This window comes from Cololabis saira, chromosome 7 (assembly GCF_033807715.1).
Source record: "Cololabis saira isolate AMF1-May2022 chromosome 7, fColSai1.1, whole genome shotgun sequence".
Classification (NCBI taxonomy): Eukaryota; Metazoa; Chordata; class Actinopteri; order Beloniformes; family Belonidae; genus Cololabis; species Cololabis saira.
Genome location: NC_084593.1, coordinates 27,331,252 through 27,351,726, shown reverse-complemented (window position 1 = coordinate 27,351,726; position 20,475 = coordinate 27,331,252). Strand labels below are relative to the sequence as shown.

The 20,475-nt window shown below is 42.4% G+C and overlaps 1 protein-coding gene across 1 annotated transcript; it reads right to left on the bottom strand.

Moving 5' to 3' along the window:
* Positions 1-3,464: 3,464 nt before the first annotated feature.
* On the bottom strand, positions 3,465-20,405 carry LOC133447019 (zinc-binding protein A33-like). Its single transcript, XM_061725399.1, has 6 exons — positions 19,804-20,405; positions 18,717-18,812; positions 14,660-14,893; positions 14,473-14,495; positions 5,433-5,548; positions 3,465-5,225 (listed from the first exon to the last, which is right to left on the bottom strand). The coding sequence occupies exons 1-6, from the start codon at positions 20,323-20,325 to the stop codon at positions 4,663-4,665; spliced, it is 1,554 nt and encodes a 517-aa protein (XP_061581383.1). The 5' UTR covers positions 20,326-20,405; the 3' UTR covers positions 3,465-4,662.
* Positions 20,406-20,475: the final 70 nt, after the last annotated feature.

Genomic DNA, 20,475 nt, shown 5'->3' with positions numbered 1-20,475 from the left:
CCAATGACCTCTATTTTTAGACATGAGTGTTCACATAACCATATAAACATATTAATGTGCTTTCCGGCTCTATGATAGAGTTGTTTATAGCGTTGAAGTGTTTGTCTAATGCAACTAATTCCACTAAAAGCATCAGCTTTCTAAAAATAAAATCTCAGATCAGATAATTTGCCTTCCTCTCTCCCAGTGAAAACAAAAAAGAGAAAAAAGGAGGATAGTTGCAGGTGTGTGGCAGCATTAGGGTGCGAAAGCATCTCACTTTATCTCATATTTCCCCAGTGACTGTCTCTTTGCTTCTTGTAAACCCAGACTAGGCTAGTTTTTCTAAAACTTGACTTCTTTCCAGTGAAGTTCTTTCTAATGAGGTTTCCATGGATGGCTTCATCACCATCTTTCAGCTGCCTCCCTGTCCTTTTTCAGACCCTCTTCTCATTGATTATTGATGGGAGGTCAGAGACAAATTCTTGAGTGGAAGAAGAAGAGAGATTCATTACAGAAAGGCTACGCTATGAGTTTGAAATAGGGTGTATATTTTGGGAAATAGATCCATCACTTGGAACTGAAAGGAAGAATTAACTGTATAAAAAATGAAAAGTTAGATGAAAGTTACCAAAGACATCAAAAAAATTCTTCCCAGCCTCTTTTGCTTCAGATGTGTCTCACTTTGGTCACCCACGAAACTACTGAGAGACGGAGAATAATGAAGATTGGCTCAAGAGTAATGTAGAGCTGAGGGTTTGTGTTACTGCATGTCCATCAGCCTGCAGTAATATCTAATTACAGATCAGCAGTCTATGGTTAATGTATAAGCAGATGTCACAGAGAGATTGAACGGAACAGATACAGTACACTCTATTCGTCTCAGACTACTTCTCATTACTTATTTGATTGTAAGAGAATACTGATTCACTCCCAAAAGAAGACTCCTTAATTATCTTGCTCACTTGGGGAGTAAAAGAAAAAAAAAGGAACTGTCCAAAGTCCTGTGCTACAAATACCTGGGTATCTTTTACAGGATGACAACAAACTTTCACAGCCAGGTAACAGGTAATCAAATGATTGTCAACAACAGGTCTTTACAGCCCTAAAACACACTTGGATTTATCAGATCTGCTGGGTCGTCGTCAACTCAACCCCCATCACAGTTTTACACAAGTTATTTCTAACTTAACTAAAAAAACTAAATGCACCCCATGATTCAGCGCATCTCTATCAGTGACACCATTTAAAATAATAATTTTCTTTATGTTTTCAGTCTCTTTTATTGTGGAGGGATTTTGCCACCCCCCCCTTTACCATGAGTAGCAGCATTTCTGTCTTGAGGTCTTCATATCTATCTGTGCCATCATTCACTTCCTACCAGTGTGCTCAGCTCAAAACTATTTCAGTTCTATGACATGCACTTAACCAGAGCTGAATATAATATCTGTTTCACTCACAAACAGGTTTTATGAGAAATGAGTGCCCAGGAACATGACTGGCCAGAGTCCAGCCCTCGACAGATTCCTGTTTGTGAAATACTGAACGCCATCGTCTTGATTAGAAAAGCCTTACCTCAGTTTCACCTTCAAACTAAACTTTGCTCATCTTCAGCATTCACATAGTACTTTACCAGTACTGGTATGAAAAATAAATGTCCATAATCGGATTTTATAATGGGCAGCATGGTGATTTGGTCAGTGCTGCTGTCTCAAAGAATGCAGAAAGCAACAAACATAAATATGATTTGCCTCACCTGATAATAAATTCATCGTCTTCTTCAAAAGTTTTTGTATGGTCAAAGTTGTATTAACTTCCCATGAAGTGTGAGGCTTCATTCAAAATGTTGTTTGGGTGCCCTCTGGTGGAACCTCTTCCCATTAAAATGTAGTTCATTTTATCGAAAGAGTGAAGACAATATTTAAAATTCAAGTTGAAAGAAAAGAATAACCTAGTTGAATTAACACACCTAATTAGGCTAAAAGACTTAAACGTTTTAAATGAACGACTCCTAAGTAAAAAAACAGGAAGAAGTCTAAAATGAAGTTAGGCATGTTACAGTGACTAGAGGTTGTTCTGAGAGGAGGTTTTACGATAAGACTACGATTCTTAGAGGTGGATATGACACCATTGCTATGAAACCATGTGGTGGCCTGTTCCTATATTGTGTAAACTGACCTGAAAACAGTCTAGATTATAACTGTGTGGAAGGATGGTGTAATAATAGATGATAAAATAAACTGGAAATCTCACTCAAAACATGTACAAAACAAACTATCAAGAAGCATCTCAGTAATCAATAGGGCAAAACATATTCTGGACCACAAATCACTCCACATTCTCTATTGTTGACTGGTTTTACCATATTTAAATGACTGTGCGGAGGTTTGGGGCAATACTTATAAATGTACACTACAATCACTATCAATGCTGCAAAAACGAGCCATAAGGATCATTCATAATGCCGGTTACAAGGATCACACAAATTCACTCTTCTTAAAATCCAAAACATTAACATTTACTGGCCCTGTGATGGACTGGTGACCTGTCCAGGGTGTAACCCCTGCCTCTCGCCTGAAAATAGCTGGGATAGGCTCCAGCAGACCCCCGTGACCCTGCAAAGGATAAAGCGGGTATAGATAATGGATGGATGGATGGATAAAATTTACTGATCTGGTTGGTTCACTTTCAAACAGCACAAACTAAATACAAAGCAAAAAACAACATGCTTCCTGGAAATATTCAAAAATTGTTTTTTAACAGAGATGGTGATTATAATTTGAGAGGGGAGAACAATTTAAAACATCTTTGTGTCCGCACAACACTAAAAACATTTACCATTTGTGGAGTGTAGTTGTGGAACAGTTTGGGTGCGGAGCTCAAGCAATGTCCAAGCATGACCCAGTTCAAACATCAACTGAGGATTGTAATTACTGAGAAGGGAGAAGGGGTAGGATTAAATAAGCACATGCTTCTTTCTACTCCTTTTCGGATATGGTAACATTGTTTTATTTAATTTTTTTGTTGTTTTGACTATTTTGACTTGTGTGTTATTTTTATGTTTACTCATGTTCGGAATAAAGCTTACATTCATTCATTCATTCATTCATGTTATGGAGAGAAGCAGTGTATGAGAAAGTGGCCTGAATTTGACTTGAATGTGATTGTGGGAGCCATGGCGAGCCACTCGTGCCCCACCCTGCTCTGGACCAGTGTATGGGTTTCACTACGCTGCCAGGAGCTTCAAGGACATGGAGATATAATAACTGAAATAAGGAATGACCGTGATCTGTACCAGCAGACTCAGCTGGAGTAACATGACCGCAACAACATGGTGGGAGGAAGACATGTGGTCCCAGTTTCCCTTCAGATAACTCCAGGGAACAAAATGAAAGGATTGACACTTGATAGGTCTCAACTTGACCAGGGTTCAAAGTAAGCTTTTTGAACACCAGAAAGTATTTGAGTGCATTTAAAAAAAGGGGAGCAAAGCATAGATCAAATGTCTGAATCCTGAATAAGTTTATTCATGTTATTAAAACTTCATGCCAAATATTTTCAATTCACTTCAGTTTTACAGAACATACTGAGACACATTAGAATTAGTTTTTAGATGAGTAGTGATGGATATATTTTAAGGTGGTTTGAAATCCATAATGTAAAGGATTAGGGAGATCATAACTTGTATAAATCTACTATATACTTTATGGCATCAAATTATCATGAAAATAAGGGTATTGGATTAACAAAACCTCTAAATTAATCTTGCAATCTTGTTAGATGTTACAAAAACTGCACAAAATAAAGTTGTTTTTTTTTAAACACCAGCAAAATTACCTGTATTTTAATCTTACCACCAAACTGCAACATTAAAGCCTGTCTACATTTATAGAAACAGTTGTACCGTATCCACGTTTCTAATTTATTCAACTCCAGAGACATTTCTTCAAATATTACTCCAAAAACAAGAAATGGTACATTTGTGAGGTATGGATTAAACACAAATGATTCCCCTGCTGAATGTTCAGTAGGAAGAAGTACGAACCACTGATCGTCATGCTGACATATCAAGTGTTTGTTCAAGTGTTTGTTCAGACAATAGTTCATTCAGAGCCACTTTGTTCTGGGATGCACGTGTGCGCCCATGAACTCACATGGAAAACAGTAACAACGGCAGGTTATTGATTCAGTCACGCACCACTTGAGAGCAAGGATGGGAGGTGGAGCCTGAAGGAGGCAGCGAAGGCAAGAGGAATAATACTGCATCCTGAAGGAGATTTGCAAACTGGACGTGTAGATCAGCTGAGCTGCCAGTTCAAGTTTTAGGGCTGAGGTGAGTTGACTTTCTGGTCTGCATGAACTCATACTGTCCACAATTGATCAATCAGTAACTGATCTATAGGAGGAATTAACAAATTAAATTAAGTTTTGGCTACAAAGATATTATTTGTCAGAATCAAATCATTGTCTGAATTTGGACTTTTCATGGAATTTGTTGGGTTGTTCTTCTAAAAAGCTCTTTGTTGTATCTACTTGTCCCCTTTCTTCAAGGTTGGCTGCAATTTCATCACTAGAAGGCAAAAAAGTCTTTATAAGGCAAGTATGTGAATGCTCATGAGTCCATCAAAATTGACCATCTTCTTTCGCAGTTTCATGTAAGATCTCTGATCAAACCGGCACCGATCAGTAGTGTGGCGTAACAATGGTGAGCGGCTCCCGGTTTTGTCTGTTGATGATTGGCCAGGGGTTGAAGTAGGGATAAATGGGCTCTTTGAATTCCGCATCACAGAAGGTGAAGAGGTGGTTCATGTCTCCAGCGTCATAAAAAGACACTCGACCACGTGTGTAATCCAAATAGACCCCTATCCTTCTGGGGGGTTTGGGGGGATATATTAAGTTCTCCTCTGAGTCGGTGCATGCTTCATACTCGCTGGTGCCATCGCCTTTGTCCCTCAGCACCATGGTCCAAAAACCATCATCCGGGCAAAGGCAGATCTCCTCTTTCCTGTTGACGGAGGCTCTGGCCACACCTAGACCCCAAGCTGTTTTGGAGCCCACCTCCACCTCCCAGTAGTGTCTTCCTGAAGAGAAGGCTTCAGAGCCCAGGACGATGTTGTAACGAGTGAAACGCTCAGGGTTGTTGGGCAGGTTTGGCTGGATTCTTCCCACCTGGACGCTGGTACGACAGGGTGACACCCAAAGACAGGGATAGGCTGTGTCCGGGTCCAGGGTTATTGGGACAACACCTGGGAGAACAGCACGATAGAGTTAAAAAGGAATCACCATAACAAATAGAATATTCCCAGGGAATATTCTGAAAGAGCATGACAGGTATGTCTCTTTGAGAAAAAGATAACCATGTCGTTTTTAAGTGGGAAAGTCAGTCTTAAACTACAGGAGAGCATTCATGTGTATGTGAGAACATGTTTCGGTGGTGTACAAGTTTTTCATACCTGGATTAACAACTGAGCTCATTTTCCTCCAGATCCTGTACTGCAAAGGTCCCAGAAATTCTCCTGACTGCAGTTCCACGCTAACCTCCGGGGGACACTCAAACAAGCTCTCGGCCCTGAAGGATGACATTTTCTTCAGGATTTAAAATGACTAATCATGACAATTGTATCAAAGCAATCAAAAAGTACCCTTTGCTTATATATAGGAAACAAAATGAACAATGAAGACATTTATGGTATATTGCATTCAGGGTAGATTTTAAGTAATATTCTTTACAATGGCAGTTACTACAAAAATATAAACAAAGAAACATTTCTTATTACTTTAAAGCAAGGATACTTCCATGCTATAAAAGGATATTAATAACATCAAATGTCATATTTACAGTAATGTAAATAACAAAGCAAACCTTTTTTCATTTCTAATCAAAATGTTCTCTGTTAGAGCCATAATGAAGTTTTCTGTTCACCCTGTATTTTTTGAGTGTCTAATCCCTTTTGTCAGTGTACGCCCTCTGCAGGTGACCTGGTGCGGTGCACTGACTCCCATATAGGGGTTGTCCTTGGGCTTGGTGGGGGAAGCAGGTGCCAGGCGGACACCATTATTGACCTCAGCCATGCTCAGCTCAGCAAACTCATTATTTTGGCATAAAGCCCAGTGTTAAAATTTGTTTTTGTTAAATAAATCATTGTTACACCGCAAGGAATGGATACTTCATCATTGGTTTATTGCTGAAATGCTGCGAGTCAGTTAGAAGTCGGTACCTGTGTTCCATGTGGCAAACATTTCAGACAAAGGAAAGAAGAGGGGTTAATGGACAAACCATCTTTCACTGTTTTTTGCCACTTCAAATGTCAATAATGACGCCATGGATCCACGAATGGAGTGGAATTAAAGTGAGTGCTCTAAGGATTTAGATTGAAATCAAAGAGCTTTCATGGATGCGCTTTCTACACATATATTGAGCTGTGTGTCGGACTGATTGAGGTACGTTCATTTTTCAGTCCTTTTTCAAACAAACATTTTTGATGCAATGATTCAACCAAACGTTTTGCTCTGAATACATTCTGAAGGCAACTGGAAAACAAATTCTTTGAGCATTTTTCTCTTTTTTCTGTTTTTCATGAATCATGAGTGACAAAATGGAGGAATTGGAGAGCCTGGAGGAACAGGATATGCCTGCTAACATGGATGCAGGTCAGGAACTTGCACGTTTACGCTCATCCCGTGCAGGGAAAATGTCTCATTTAACAAGGAGAATGAACATTATAAACAACCTCATGACAGGCCAGGAATTCTTAGAGGAAGTAAAAGGCAACCTCACTAAGTTTCATGAATTACTGGACAGTTTCAATGAAGTGAATTCTTCCTATGTAGAAATGCTTGATGATGACTTAAAGAAGGAAGATGATGAACAATGGTTTCAACCCAGAATCAAACAATTGGGCGCTTTCCAGAGTAATGTAAATAAATGGATGTCTATGGTGGAAAAATCTATGGATGGAGCCAGATTGGAGAAAGCCCAGATGGTAACTCCTGAAGCTTCACTTTTAATAAGTAAAGATAGGCCTGAAATAGGCAATATCCAGGATAAGCCTGGAGAATTAAGCCCCATCCATGACAAACCTGGAGACACAGCCCATACCCAGGATAAGCCTGGTGATATTGACACTGATGGACAGAGAGGACTACTAGGTGTCCAGGGGGAGTCCTTTACCCTCCCGGGCCCAGCTGCTGAGTGGAGGCAGAAAAAGGGATCCTCCACATCATCATCCTCCAAAGGCTCCACAAAATCATCATCATCATCCTCACGGCATAGTCTACGCATAAGTGCACAGGCAGAAAAGGCTGCCTTAATGGTCAAAGCTGCAAAATTGAAGGAAAGGCACGCCATTGAGGAGCAGGAACAAGAGCTGAGAAAAAGAAGAGAAAAACTGGAAATTGACACTGAGCTACAGGCGGCTATTGCAAAGATTGACTATTTAACTGAGGCTGAGGGATCAGAGAATGTTGATGTATTGTCTGCATCGGCACCACTGTTTACATCTGATTCTCAGGTAGTAAGGCCAAAAGATGGAGTTCAGATCCAGTTTCCCCGGCCTGGTTCAGATAAACAATACCAGAATAGTCCCCCTTTGTTTATTCCCATTGCTCAGTCACAGCCACCTTTGGCTCCCCCTAGTGCCCAGGTGTCGCAACTACAGCAAACAACAAGTGCTTTTTCTACTGCAGCCCCTATTGTTCATTCACAGCTACAGACCCTGGCCCATGGTAGACCTACTCCTACTGTCGCTCGTGTTGCCCAGCCACTTGGCACACAGTCAAGCCCGCCACAATGGCCACTTTCACCTAGCTCTGTTCAGGATCCTAACTTTACCAGAATTCTGGAGAGCCAAAACGAGTTAACAAAGATTCTGATAAAACAGCAACTCCTTTCCACACTCCCACAAGGCACCATCCCAGTGTTTGAAGGTCAGGTATTAGAGTATCAATCATTTATAAATTCATTTGAAAACATGGTTGAAAGTAAAACAGATAATAATAAAGACCGGTTACAGTTTCTGATCCAGTATACTAAAGGCCAGGCTCAGAAGCTTGTTAAAAGTTGTGAATACATGACTGCAGACACTGGCTACTCTAAGGCCAAAATGTTACTCAAAGAAAACTTTGGAAACGAGTACAAGATTTCATGTGCATACCTGGACAAGGCCCTCTCCTGGCCCCAAATCAAACCTGAGGATGCAAGAGCTCTGCAGGAGTATGCAATGTTTCTCAGGTCCTGTTGCAATGCCATGCAACAGATGGACTACATGGAGGAGTTGGATTCAGTATCCAACATGAGAAACCTTGTACTGAAACTACCATTCAAACTCAAAGAAAGATGGCGCCTCCAGGCCTATGAGCTGCACCAAAGCAGAGGCGCACGGGTTCGAATCCTGGACCTTGTTAGTTTCATTGAGAAGCAGGCCCGTGTTGCCGCTGACCCTGTCTTTGGTGACCTTCATTCCGAGAAGCCAACAGCCAGAGGAAAGGCAGATGAGGTAATAGGCAGAGGAAAAGCTAAGCCCCCTACTAAGTCATATCCGTATAAGTCATCCAGTAGTAGTTTTGCCACTAGCATTACTATGACTCAAAATGCAAAGCCTGAACCTCCATGTATATTTTGTAGTCAGCAACACACATTGGAGGTGTGTAGACAGTTCCTAAAGAAAACACATAAAGATAAACTTAATTTCTTAAAGTCAAAAACATTGTGTTATGGTTGTTTTGGCTCAAATCATATGAGTAAACAATGTAAGAATAGACTCACCTGTAAGGTATGCAAGTTTTCTCATCCCACTCCCCTGCACATAGACTACAAAGCAAAGATGGCCAAGAATGATGATGAGCCTGCAGCACCCATAGGGGGTGCTGTCGAGTCAAATGCCCATAAAGGGGCCGGGAACCAGAATAGTGTGGGATCCACTGTCTCAGTTGATGTTGGCCCTACAATGGCTAAGCAAGCTGTAAAGCCTTCAGCGCCCACAAGGGGTGCCGAAACAGAGTTATGTGCCCACATAGGGGCCATAGAGCAGGAGAGTGGGCTGTCCATAGTCCCAGTCAAGGTTAAAGCAGCCAAAGGTGACAAGATAATACAGGTGTATGCTCTCCTAGACCCTGGATCCACAGCCACATTCTGCTCTGAGAAGCTCACATCGCAACTAGGCCTGAGAGGCAGGAAGAAACAGGTCCTGCTACGCACAATTAATGAGGAGAAAACTGTTGAAACTCAGGTGGTGTCAGGAATTGAGATTTCAACACTGGACAGCGACACTTTCTTACCCCTACCTGCTGTACTAACCCAGAGTGAAATGCCTGTCACTGCAGTCAGCATCCCAAGGCAAAATGACTTAACGCAATGGGCGTATCTAAGCCATGTCAAACTTCCCCACATCAATGCAAAGGTGGAGCTATTAATAGGAACTAATGCTCCAAATCTATTGGAACCGTGGGAGGTTGTAAATAGCCAGAAGGGGGGTCCCTATGCTGTTAAAACCCTCCTGGGATGGGTTGTAAGTGGCCCTTTAAAGAGCAATGATGACTGTATGCTGAAAGTTACTGCAAACAGAATCTCAGTGGCTAACCTGGAGGAGCTGTTAAAGGCCCAGTACAACCAGGATTTTAGTGAGGTAGCGTCGCAGGAAAAAACAGAGATGTCAAGGGAAGACAAAACATTTGTAGAGATTGCCAATGGGGCTGTCTTTAAAAATGGACACTACAATCTAAAGCTACCTTTCAGGAATGACAGCAGTGAGATGCCCTGCAACCGCCAGATGGCAGAGCACCGGCTGCAGAGCCTTAAAAAGAAAATGGTAAAGGACCCAAACTATAAGGAGGAATATGTTGCATTCATGACGGACATTTTCGAGAATGACTATGCAGAGGAGGTTCCACAGAATGAACTGAAACAGTCACCAGGCAAGACTTGGTACCTACCGCACCATGGCGTGCGTCACCCAAAAAAGAAAAAACTCAGGGTTGTTTTTGATTGTGCAGCCTCATACCAAGGCAAATCCCTGAACAGTGAGCTATTACAAGGCCCCGATTTGACCAACTCCCTTGTAGGGGTTCTTTTACGATTTCGACATGAACCCATTGGAATCATGGGTGACATTAAGTCCATGTTCCATCAGGTCAGAGTGGACAGGTCTGATGTGGACTACTTGCGCTTCCTGTGGTGGCCACAGGGGGACACCAGCCAAACTCCAAAAGAGTATCGTATGCTGGTGCACATCTTTGGTGCTGTGTCCTCCCCAACCTGCGCAAATTTCACACTCAGAAAAACGGCTGATGATAACAAAAAAAGCTTTTTCCCTCAGGCTGCAGAAACGATACAGCACAACTTTTACGTCGATGACTGTGTAAAGTCAGTAGCCACAGAGTCTGAAGCAATCCACCTAATCAAGGACCTAACCTCACTGTGCCACAAAGGTGGTTTCCAAATCACACAGTGGGTGAGTAACAGCCGTGCTGTTTTGGCCTCCATCCCCCAAGAGCATAGGGCTAAAGAAGTGAGGTCATTGGATCTGGACAGTGACAGCCTCCCAATCGAACGGGCTCTGGGGCTACAGTGGAATGTGGAAATTGACAACTTCCAGTTCAACATCAACCTTCCACAAAAGCCTCAGACACGCAGGGGCATTCTCAGCATCGTGAGTTCAATTTTCGACCCACTTGGCTTTTTTGCCCCACTCATTCTCCCAGCCAAGCAATTGCTACAGGAGCTTTGCCAGAAAGGTCTTGGATGGGATGAACCTCTACCAAAAGCTGCATCACTACAGTGGAAGGAATGGCTGGACAGTCTGGAACAGGTGCGGCACTTTAAGGTTGCACGCTGTATGAAGCCCGCAGGCTATGGAGCACCAACACATGTCCAGCTACATCACTTCACGGACGCCAGTGAAAGCGGCTATGGCTCGGTGAGCTATATAAGGCAAGTTAATGCTCAAGGCCTTATTCATGTCACTTTTGCCCTCGGAAAGTCCAGAGTCCTACCCCTCAAACACATGACAGTGCCACGACTAGAGCTAGCAGCTGCAGCACTAGCAGTAAAAGTGGATAAGATGCTGAGGAGAGAAGTTCACCTGGAATTACATCCCTCAGTCTTCTGGACGGATAGTCAAACAGTACTCAAATACATCGGAAATGATCATGCCAGGTTTAAAACATATGTAGCCAACAGGGTTTCACTAATCCATGACAACACAGAGCTATCCCAATGGAGGTTTGTAGGCACAAAGGAAAATCCTGCGGATGATGCCTCCAGGGGGCTAAATGCAGTCAAATTCATGGTGCAGAGGAGATGGATCTACGGCCCTGATTTTTTGTGTAAACCTGAGGACAGCTGGCCTGAGGAGAAGGCCTTGGTCTGTAAGTCATTACAAGATGACCCAGAGGTCAGAAAAACCACTTCAGTGTTCACCACAGTGGTGAAAGAAACCCCCACACACCAACTGATTTCCCACTACTCTGACTGGAAAAGGCTGGTGAAAGGAGTGGCATGGTACCTCAAGCTAATGAAAATTTTGTTGCTTATCTCCAAAAAACGTAGAGAGATTTTCACAGGCCACGCCCCCACCCGCTCAGTCAACCGGAAACTGAACACAGAGCTTGACACCTTTAAGGCTACATTTGGTGGACAGTCCATTTCAGTGGAGGATATGACGCAGTCAGAAAGGTCAGTCATTGCCTACGTTCAGAAACAGCATTTCCCAGTGGAAATGGAAACACTGGCAGCAACTCTGCTCAGTGTGCCAAAAAATAGCAAGATCTGGAGGCTAGACCCAATCTTGGAGGACGGTGTCATAAGAGTAGGCGGCCGACTACACAGATCCGCTATGCCTGCTGAAAGTAAACATCCTTGCATCCTCCCCAAAGATGCACATGCCTCAGTTCTCATTCTAAGAGACATTCATCAGCGCTCCGGACATAGTGGCAGAAACCACATGCTTTCAGAGCTCCGGAAGCACTACTGGATGATAAAAGGAAACGCAGCAGCACGGAGAATTATTTCAAAGTGTGTTGTTTGTCGACGAGTAAGAGGCAAAACAGGAGAACAAAAAATGGCAGATTTGCCTCTGGAAAGAATTCTACCCGACTTGCCACCCTTCACCAATGTCGGCGTGGACTACTTTGGCCCGATAGAGGTGAGGAGAGGAAGAAAAAGGGTCAAAAGGTATGGAGTCTTGTTCACATGTATGGTTACCAGAGCCGTACACTTGGAAGTTGCATACTCGCTTGACACAGACTCCTGCATTAATGCTATAAGGAGATTTTGTTGCAGGAGAGGACAGGCACGCCACTTTCGTTCGGACCGAGGCACAAATCTGGTGGGTGCCCAGGCTGAGCTAAAGACTGCCTTAAAATCCCTGGATGGAGAGAAAATCCAAAATGCTCTGCTACCCAACATGATTCAATGGAGCTTTAATCCCCCAGCGGCATCCCACCATGGCGGAGTCTGGGAAAGACTGATACGTTCCGTCCGCCAGGTGCTCAACTCCACTCTCAAAGAGCAGACTATGGATGATGAGGGCCTACAAACCATCTTCTGTGAGGTAGAGGCAACCCTCAACAACCGCCCCCTCTCCACTGTCTCTTCCGATCCTCATGATGTAGAGCCGCTAACCCCAAACCACCTACTCCAACTTAGAACACAACCCGTCCTACCCCCAGGATCATTTCAGAAATCTGATCTCTACGCCAGACGCCGCTGGAAACAGATCCAGTATATGGCTGATTTGTTCTGGCAAAGATGGACAAAAGAGTACCTTTTGCTACTACAGGAGAGAAAGAAATGGGGTATGGTGAAGAGGAACCTAAATGTTGGAGATATAGTTCTGGTGGTGGACCCCACGGCTCCACGGGGATCCTGGCCGTTGGGTAGGGTGTTGGAGACAAGGCCAGACGCAAAGGGGTTGGTCCGTTCAGTGAGGCTCAAAACAAAGACCTCCATCCTGGAGAGGCCCATTACAAAGTTGTGCCCCATCCTAGAAACTGAGTGACTGGTCTTCACCCAGCCTGTCAGTAATGTATATACTTTATTTTTACTTTTCCATTTATAATATGGCTCCTATTTCATTTACATTCATTGGGTAATTGGCTCTTTGGAGAGCAATTAGGGGCCGGGGTGTTAGAGCCATAATGAAGTTTTCTGTTCACCCTGTATTTTTTGAGTGTCTAATCCCTTTTGTCAGTGTACGCCCTCTGCAGGTGACCTGGTGCGGTGCACTGACTCCCATATAGGGGTTGTCCTTGGGCTTGGTGGGGGAAGCAGGTGCCAGGCGGACACCATTATTGACCTCAGCCATGCTCAGCTCAGCAAACTCATTATTTTGGCATAAAGCCCAGTGTTAAAATTTGTTTTTGTTAAATAAATCATTGTTACACCGCAAGGAATGGATACTTCATCATTGGTTTATTGCTGAAATGCTGCGAGTCAGTTAGAAGTCGGTACCTGTGTTCCATGTGGCAAACATTTCAGACAAAGGAAAGAAGAGGGGTTAATGGACAAACCATCTTTCACTGTTTTTTGCCACTTCATTCTCTATCAGAACATTATACAAAACTTTGAGGGCCACATGACATATTACACTTTGCATTTATTCAACACAAACCATGCCATAAAAGAAGTAGTGTGTGAAAAACCAATCCTCCCTGGATTTAAGTTTCTAGAACTACCACTTTGCATGGCATCAATTCGTTTTTATACTGATGTTGTTGCATTTTGACACATTCCTCCTTACAATGTTGCAGATCATTTACATTTTGCATGAAGTGGACAGAGGTGACAAGAGACCCAAGAAAGTATTGACAAAAGAAAAAAAACACAGGAGAGGGAAAAGAAAGAGACTAATAAGTACCAGTAAATCTTGGACAGTGTTGTAACCTCAAGGGGGGCAACTTACTGGGCTAATTATTGCAAAAGTCTGTTTTTTTCTGCTTTAAGTCTTGAAACACCTTTTCAATCATATTGATTTTTTTTCTGTTTGAGCTATTTTGTTGTGGATTTACTGGTGTACTTAAGATCACTGTCCTGCTTTGGAACAGATCATTGCTAATCTCTTTCCTTATTGGCAGGGGTTAACACACTTGAATGCAAACAAACAGCAGCTTTTAGTGAAGTGGTCACACCTGCCGATGATGTATTAATGAAATGCATTTAATCAGAAGCACCTGGTTGCTATTTTAACCTGGTAATGAAGACAAGATGTTATTATCAATATATCATTATTACTATGTTGTGATATGTGAACTCTAAGTAATGAGAGTTTTTCAATAACTGTATAAACATGTTTACAGTCTAGTGTTTCTGTTTCCTGGCAGGATACGTCACAATGTAAGACAATAATGAGTCACTAAACCACAAAGGTGTCCACTGAATCTTTTGCAACTTGACTTATAACAAAATTGTGTTGTGCATATTAAGGTAGAGATGACCCAGATATTAGAGTGACTCAGTAAAAAAGTTCCCTTCTCATGAAAGATATTGATGAGACTTACCCTCCAATGAAATCCTTGATCCCCTGAAACAGAGGAGATCACATTATTACAAAATATTTCAGTACCTGTGTAAACACGTTTACAGATTGCACTTCACTAATTTCCTTTCAGTATCTTTGTCATCTGCAGCAGCGAGTATTATTTAAGGATGATTAATCATCCTAAACTGAAAGTATGTTTCCCTCACCTTGAGTTGCTCTGGATTTTCTTCCTCCCTCAATTTGAGGCGAAGTTCGTCAGCAGTGTTTTCCAGTTGGCTGATCTGCTCAGTTGCCTGAGTGAGGGCCTCATCCAGCTGTTTAAGCTTTTCCTCTTTCTCCTTTTGCAGTTTCTCCTTCATACGCTCCTCCTCCTCAAGTAGGAACTCCTTAAGTCGGCCAAACTCTGCAGTGACCAGCTCTTCCAGATCTCCTGCTCGCTCCTAAAACACACCAAAGACTCAGACACTCATGGAAAACACTTGATTCAGACACACAACCAACACACCTTTGACAATGTAAAATAACATTTAGAAAAAAAATAAGAATTCAGACTTTATTTATATCCCTTAGACTAACTTAGACAAAATTCTGACTAACAAATAATGAAGTAGATAGTTTCTAAATGTGTAATAAGACTAGATTTCTATAGCAGACGTTCATGTAAGGAATCAAAATGGCATGTTTTTAAGAAGTTAAACTTCTGCTGGCATGTGGTTCCTCTGCTGGCATGTGGTTCCTCTGCATTGTGACAACTGTGACCACAACACTTGATGTTTTATTGCCCGACGTCTTTTCATGAAAGTATGCTAATAAGCAGTTCTTTCACTGGCGCTGCCGGCAGCCATGCCACATTACAGTTGCGTCTTTGTCGAACTGTGAATGTTCAAGTGAAGAAAGGAAAAGTTTGCACTCCCGTTCCTTTTACATCAACTTCAGTTTTCAACACTTGCAGGATAGATTTGGCTTTTCAGCTGCAAAAATGACTCCGTCAGCCTACTTTTGTCAACTTCTGCTGAAAACAGCTCTAATGGCAGCATGAGTGAAACAACCAGTTAAAAAACTAAAAGCAGGGCTTCAAAATGCTCTTCTGTGTTGAGAGAAGTGGTTGTCAGGTGACTCCTAATGCCGCCCGCATTTTTTAGAGGGTTTGTTCCTACATGTGACCACAGTTATACTTGAGCCTTTTTGTCCATGTTCACACAGAAATATTGACTGGTGCAGCAGAGCGAGGCTGAAGACATCCAGCCATTTTACTTTCATCTACAGTATACTGTACATCAGTTCTTTCTAAAACTAATACTGACTGCTAGGCTTGACATAATTCCAGCAACTCGGCTTCCTTTTTCTTTCCTTCTTGAAACCCAGTGGATCAGCCTGGTTGGTTGGTCTGAGTAGAGTAGAGCTTCTACTCAATATAAAGCAGACAACCATAATGGTTACATTAGTTGAGATGTTCAGTTTTCTGGCTGGAATCTAGTTCTTTCAGGTGTTTCCAATATTTTAGTTTGTAGACCAACATGTTTTATGTTGAAAGTTTAAACCTTTGTTTGAAGACACAAAACAAATTCTTCTTAGGTCAGAAAATGCCAAAAGAATCCTATTTTAACCATTGCAAATCTACACTGAATCAAAGTAAAGTATCCTGCTCACACTCTTTTTTTTTTAAATCAAACATCTTGCATTAGTCTGTATCTTGAGATAAAGTCTCATAACTGTGACCTAAAATGTTATCTTATTGTATAATTTGAGTGTTTTTAGTCAGCCAACACCAATGCTAATGTAATTATACACTTAAGCACAAGCTCACTGCTGCAATGGGAGAGTAACTGTCCACAGCCCACATTTGTAACCCACACAATTTCCAGTCAGAGGTTTGGTTTTTAAACGCTCCAGATAGCTGAAAGACTTTTTTTTGGTAAAAACCTGCTAGTTTTGTACATAATGCTAGCTAGCATTAAAAGCTAAAAATGGAAAGAAACGGAAATTTTTTTTACAAAGTGCTTAACATCGTAGCAGCGAATTAAAGCCAAAGGGCAACTAGAACCAACACATGAAACAATACAAAACAAATAAATTGAAGGGTCCATCAAAAAAGGTATTGTCAATATAACACCCCTCCCAACAAGTTTCAAAGTGCTTTGCCAAAAGACATGGGCCAAGGCTGCAGGCACTAGCAAGAAAGAAATGAATATATTCATCAGATGATATCAAAGCTCCTTCCAAAGGAGAGATTCAAAAGCATCAAGAGATATTGTGTGTCTGATCCTCATCTGTAACTGTGATCTGGGAGGTCAGGAGACACATACCAGGTCAAACAGTCTCAGATGTAAGATGGGGCAAAGCCATACAAGGCTTTGAAAGTGATCAGTAGGATTATGAAATTAATGTGACATTTAACAGGAAGCCAGTGACGGGTAACAAGTACAGGAGGTATGTGCTCATACTTTTTTTTTTTTACCGACAATGAGTCTTGCTGCATCATTTTGAATAAATTGGAGGCGACAGGGTGAATCCTGACTGATCATAATGTGATATTTCACAAACTAACTGACACCAAAGCCTTTACGCAGTTGAAACAACTGACTGTAAGGGAATTGTCCGAGCCGCATTTTCAGAGAATGGTTTTACACGGAGGTGAGATAGCAGGGAGAACCGCAAGCTCCGAAGAGGCGCTCTCTAAAGAGTAAGGTGTAGCAAATAAATGCATCACTACATGCATCATCTTAAAGGGCTTAAAATCCCCAACCACCAAGGCATTTCAAAACATTGTGTCCTGAGGTTGGTGATTTATTACGATGCCATATTAATAATAATAATAATAATAATAATACTACATTTGATTCATAAGGTGCCTTTCATGGAACTCAAGGACGCTGATATTGTTTGCACCTACAGTATGTGGTAACTAATGAAATCAGTCTAATCATCAATAGTTTTGTTTTAAGCAAAATTATTTGCTCTCTTTTAAAAAATCTTTTTTTTTTATAAACAAATAAGGGCCACTAAGCTTTAGTTGAAAGCTGAGGTAATTTCATCACCATTTAAAGATTTTTCCTACACACATTAAGAAAGTGACAAAATAGCTCTACAAACATTTGTGTTTTATAAACCTTATATACACTTTGAAGTGAAATGTATTTATTCTACTTTGACGTTGTCCATTACATGGTGGACATGTTTTGCATTAGCTGGTATACAATCTGCTTCTAATTGATATTTATAAACGACTGAAGCTCGGCATCCATTTCTGTTTTGTTGTCAGCATTGTAAGCATTGAAACCCCCATTCATAAAGAATTGTACTTCTTGCCTTGAACACCAGGGGACATGTTCCGTATTTCATATGGACAAGCAGAAACAAGCATGTCAGGAAGAATAACAATTATTAATCACATTAATGCAAAACAAGGCAGTTTAAAAGACAAATAAGATGCTATCAAGAGGAAACTCTGACAACTCTGGGATTTGGCAGATAGACAAATCAGTCAGCTGTGTGTTCATTTCAGTTTCCACGTATGCACACAGAAAGAGAGATTAGCAGGAAAAGAAACAGACAAACTTCCGCTCAGCCTTGCCTGCCTACATCCTGTTATACTTAAGAAATAAAAAGGAGAAGTGAAAATCTGTGAATCTGCATATAAACTGGGTCAAAGCAGACAGGAAGCAAAACCTGCAGGTTGACAGCCAAACAGCTGGTCAGGGAGGAAAAGAAGAGCTTATAGTAGAGTATGGCACAAATATGTGCAAATATGTGCAGAAATGTCCCCATGCAGCAAACCCACTGCCCACATATCTTAGTTTAACACACATAACCACCTCAGTCTTCGGGGTTAAGTTCTGCTGCTGTAGCGGAAAAAATGTTCTGTCAGCTCTATAATGTTCTGTTTACTTGTGAATTCTGTATGTATATGTTTTTTTTGTGTGTCTGCGTGGGAATGAAGTTGGTGTGTGAAAAACAAAAAGGAAGTAACGTGTTGAAACATTTATGGGCCACCTTATTCAGGTTGTGCATTTTGCCTGACGTGTCAGTTGTCTCACTCAAACCTCACTGAGTGACAGATTGGTGTGTCACCACTCGTAATTTGGATGAATCATCCTTTAGTTTTGTCTGGCAGACAGGTAAAGGTGAAGGAAAAAAAGGGAATTTTGCAAAGTGGCCACGAGTCTGGTTATAACAGAGAACATACGCAAAGAAATGTTTTTCTTTTTTTATAGGGGGGCAGAAGTCTAGCATACAAATGTCTTATGTCAAATGTCTTGGTACCTTAATGAGGAGGATCTTTTCATTGGTCTCTCTCTGAAACAGCGTTGCCTCCTCTGTCTGCAGCTGAACCCTCTCTAGAGCCAAGGCCAGCTTGTCCTGTAGCAGAAGAAGTAAACAGTCACATGCAAAATGCTGCAAAGAAACGAGGTCAGTAAACCAGATTATTCTTAAATGAGCAGGGCATTTCATTGGTGCTGCTCTGAACAACAATCCAGCGCTCAATGAGAGTCATATGATGGAAATCTTTTCCTCCACACCCTTTGGCCCACAAAAGTGGGAATTTAGCACCAGCAAAACATGACAAACACACACAGAGAGAAGTCTTAAAGCAAACTGATGAGAGAGACACTTGTGAGGGTGAAAGTGTAGGCGGGTTAGCTCACACAGGCCTGCTGAATTCTTGTAAAACAGAGTACTAAAAGGCTAGCAGGGCAAACTGGGGGTGTGCTCTTAAAACACAGCTACCATGTTATGCGAGCACTGGAAAAAAAGAAAAAAAAGCGTAGAGAAGCTTATGCCGCGTTCCATTTGTCCTCGGAAGTGGGGATTTCCCAGTTCCTAGTTGGATTTTTCAACTGGAACGCCCCTCGAAGTGGGATTTCCCACTGGGAAAGTGGGAGAGTCTTCACCACCCCCGAGTTGACATTCCGAGATGGCTGCCCCGGTTGTAAACAGTAGAAGAGAGCTCTGTAAAAATTTGTAGCACTTCATTCTAGTTTTGGTCACACTAAATCAGTCGTATATAAGTATTGTTCGGCATATATATGCTGCTATAGTGTAATTTACATTTTTCATGTGGTATATGCGAACTACAAACTTGTTTTCCGACTTTCTAACTGGAACGCTGATAACTCGGCTGTGACGTAATTCCCAGTTCCGAGTTCCGACTTCCGAGGTAAATGGAACGCAGCATGAGAGCCAGAGCACTTCCTGACAAAAAACTTTTATCTTTGGCTATCATTTGGGAGCAAATATAACCACAGAAATATAATTATTGTGTGAAAATAAAAGCTTTGCTGTTTTCTTACTCAGTAGTAGGACTTGCACAAGAAAAAAATCAAATAAAGCAGCATTTCGGACAGATTACCCTGTAGTTTTCAAAGGCCTCTGTGATGGGAATGACATTGTGGGTCTTGTGGTCCCGGGACATGCCGCACACCAGACAGATGGCCAGCTGGTCGTCCTCGCAGTACAGCTTCAGCTTCTCCTCATGCTCCTCACACATGTCCGTGACCAGGTGCGGCCAGTGGCCGGTGGAGGAGGCCAGGCTGCTCATGCTGGAGCCGGGCTCCCGCTCCTCCGGCATGTGCGGAGCCGAAGCGGCGTCGGGCTCCCAGTCGGCCGGCCCCGCCGCGTCCATCACGCCGGCTCTGCGCACGCTGTCCACCACGTTACACAGCAGAGAGTTGGGGCGCACTTTCTGAGCGCACGACTTTCTGCACTTTGGGCAGCTCGAAAGCTCGTCCGCCTTCGCTTCCCAGCACTGGATGATGCACGTCTGGCAGAAGTGGTGTCCGCACTCGAGGATGACCGGGTCTCGGAACAGCTCCAGACACACCGGGCAGGTGAGCTCCGACTGCAGCTCCTCAAGCGCGCTGGCCTCCGCCATTCCCTGCGGCGCACATAGTCTGCAGGAAAAATGACAAGTACGGACTAGACTAGACTGGCCTGACTGCTCTTCTTCCGCACAAACTCTCACAGAGGGAGTGGTTTGAAGCTACAAGTGGTGCGAATCACTGAGAGACAGGAAGGCGTGCAG

What these genes read in the sequence shown, in the direction of transcription:
- LOC133447019 (XM_061725399.1), bottom strand. Translation starts at nt 20,325, where the DNA reads ATGGCGGAGGCCAGCGCGCTTGAGGAGCTGCAGTCGGAGCTCACCTGC. An exon ending in AAAAGATCCTCCTCATTAAG is followed by an intron (nt 14,894 to 18,716) that starts GTACCAAGACAT and finishes GGTGTGTTTTAG; the next exon opens with GAGCGAGCAGGAGATCTGGA. An exon ending in GAGCTCAGTTGTTAATCCAG is followed by an intron (nt 5,226 to 5,432) that starts GTATGAAAAACT and finishes CTGTTCTCCCAG; the next exon opens with GTGTTGTCCCAATAACCCTG.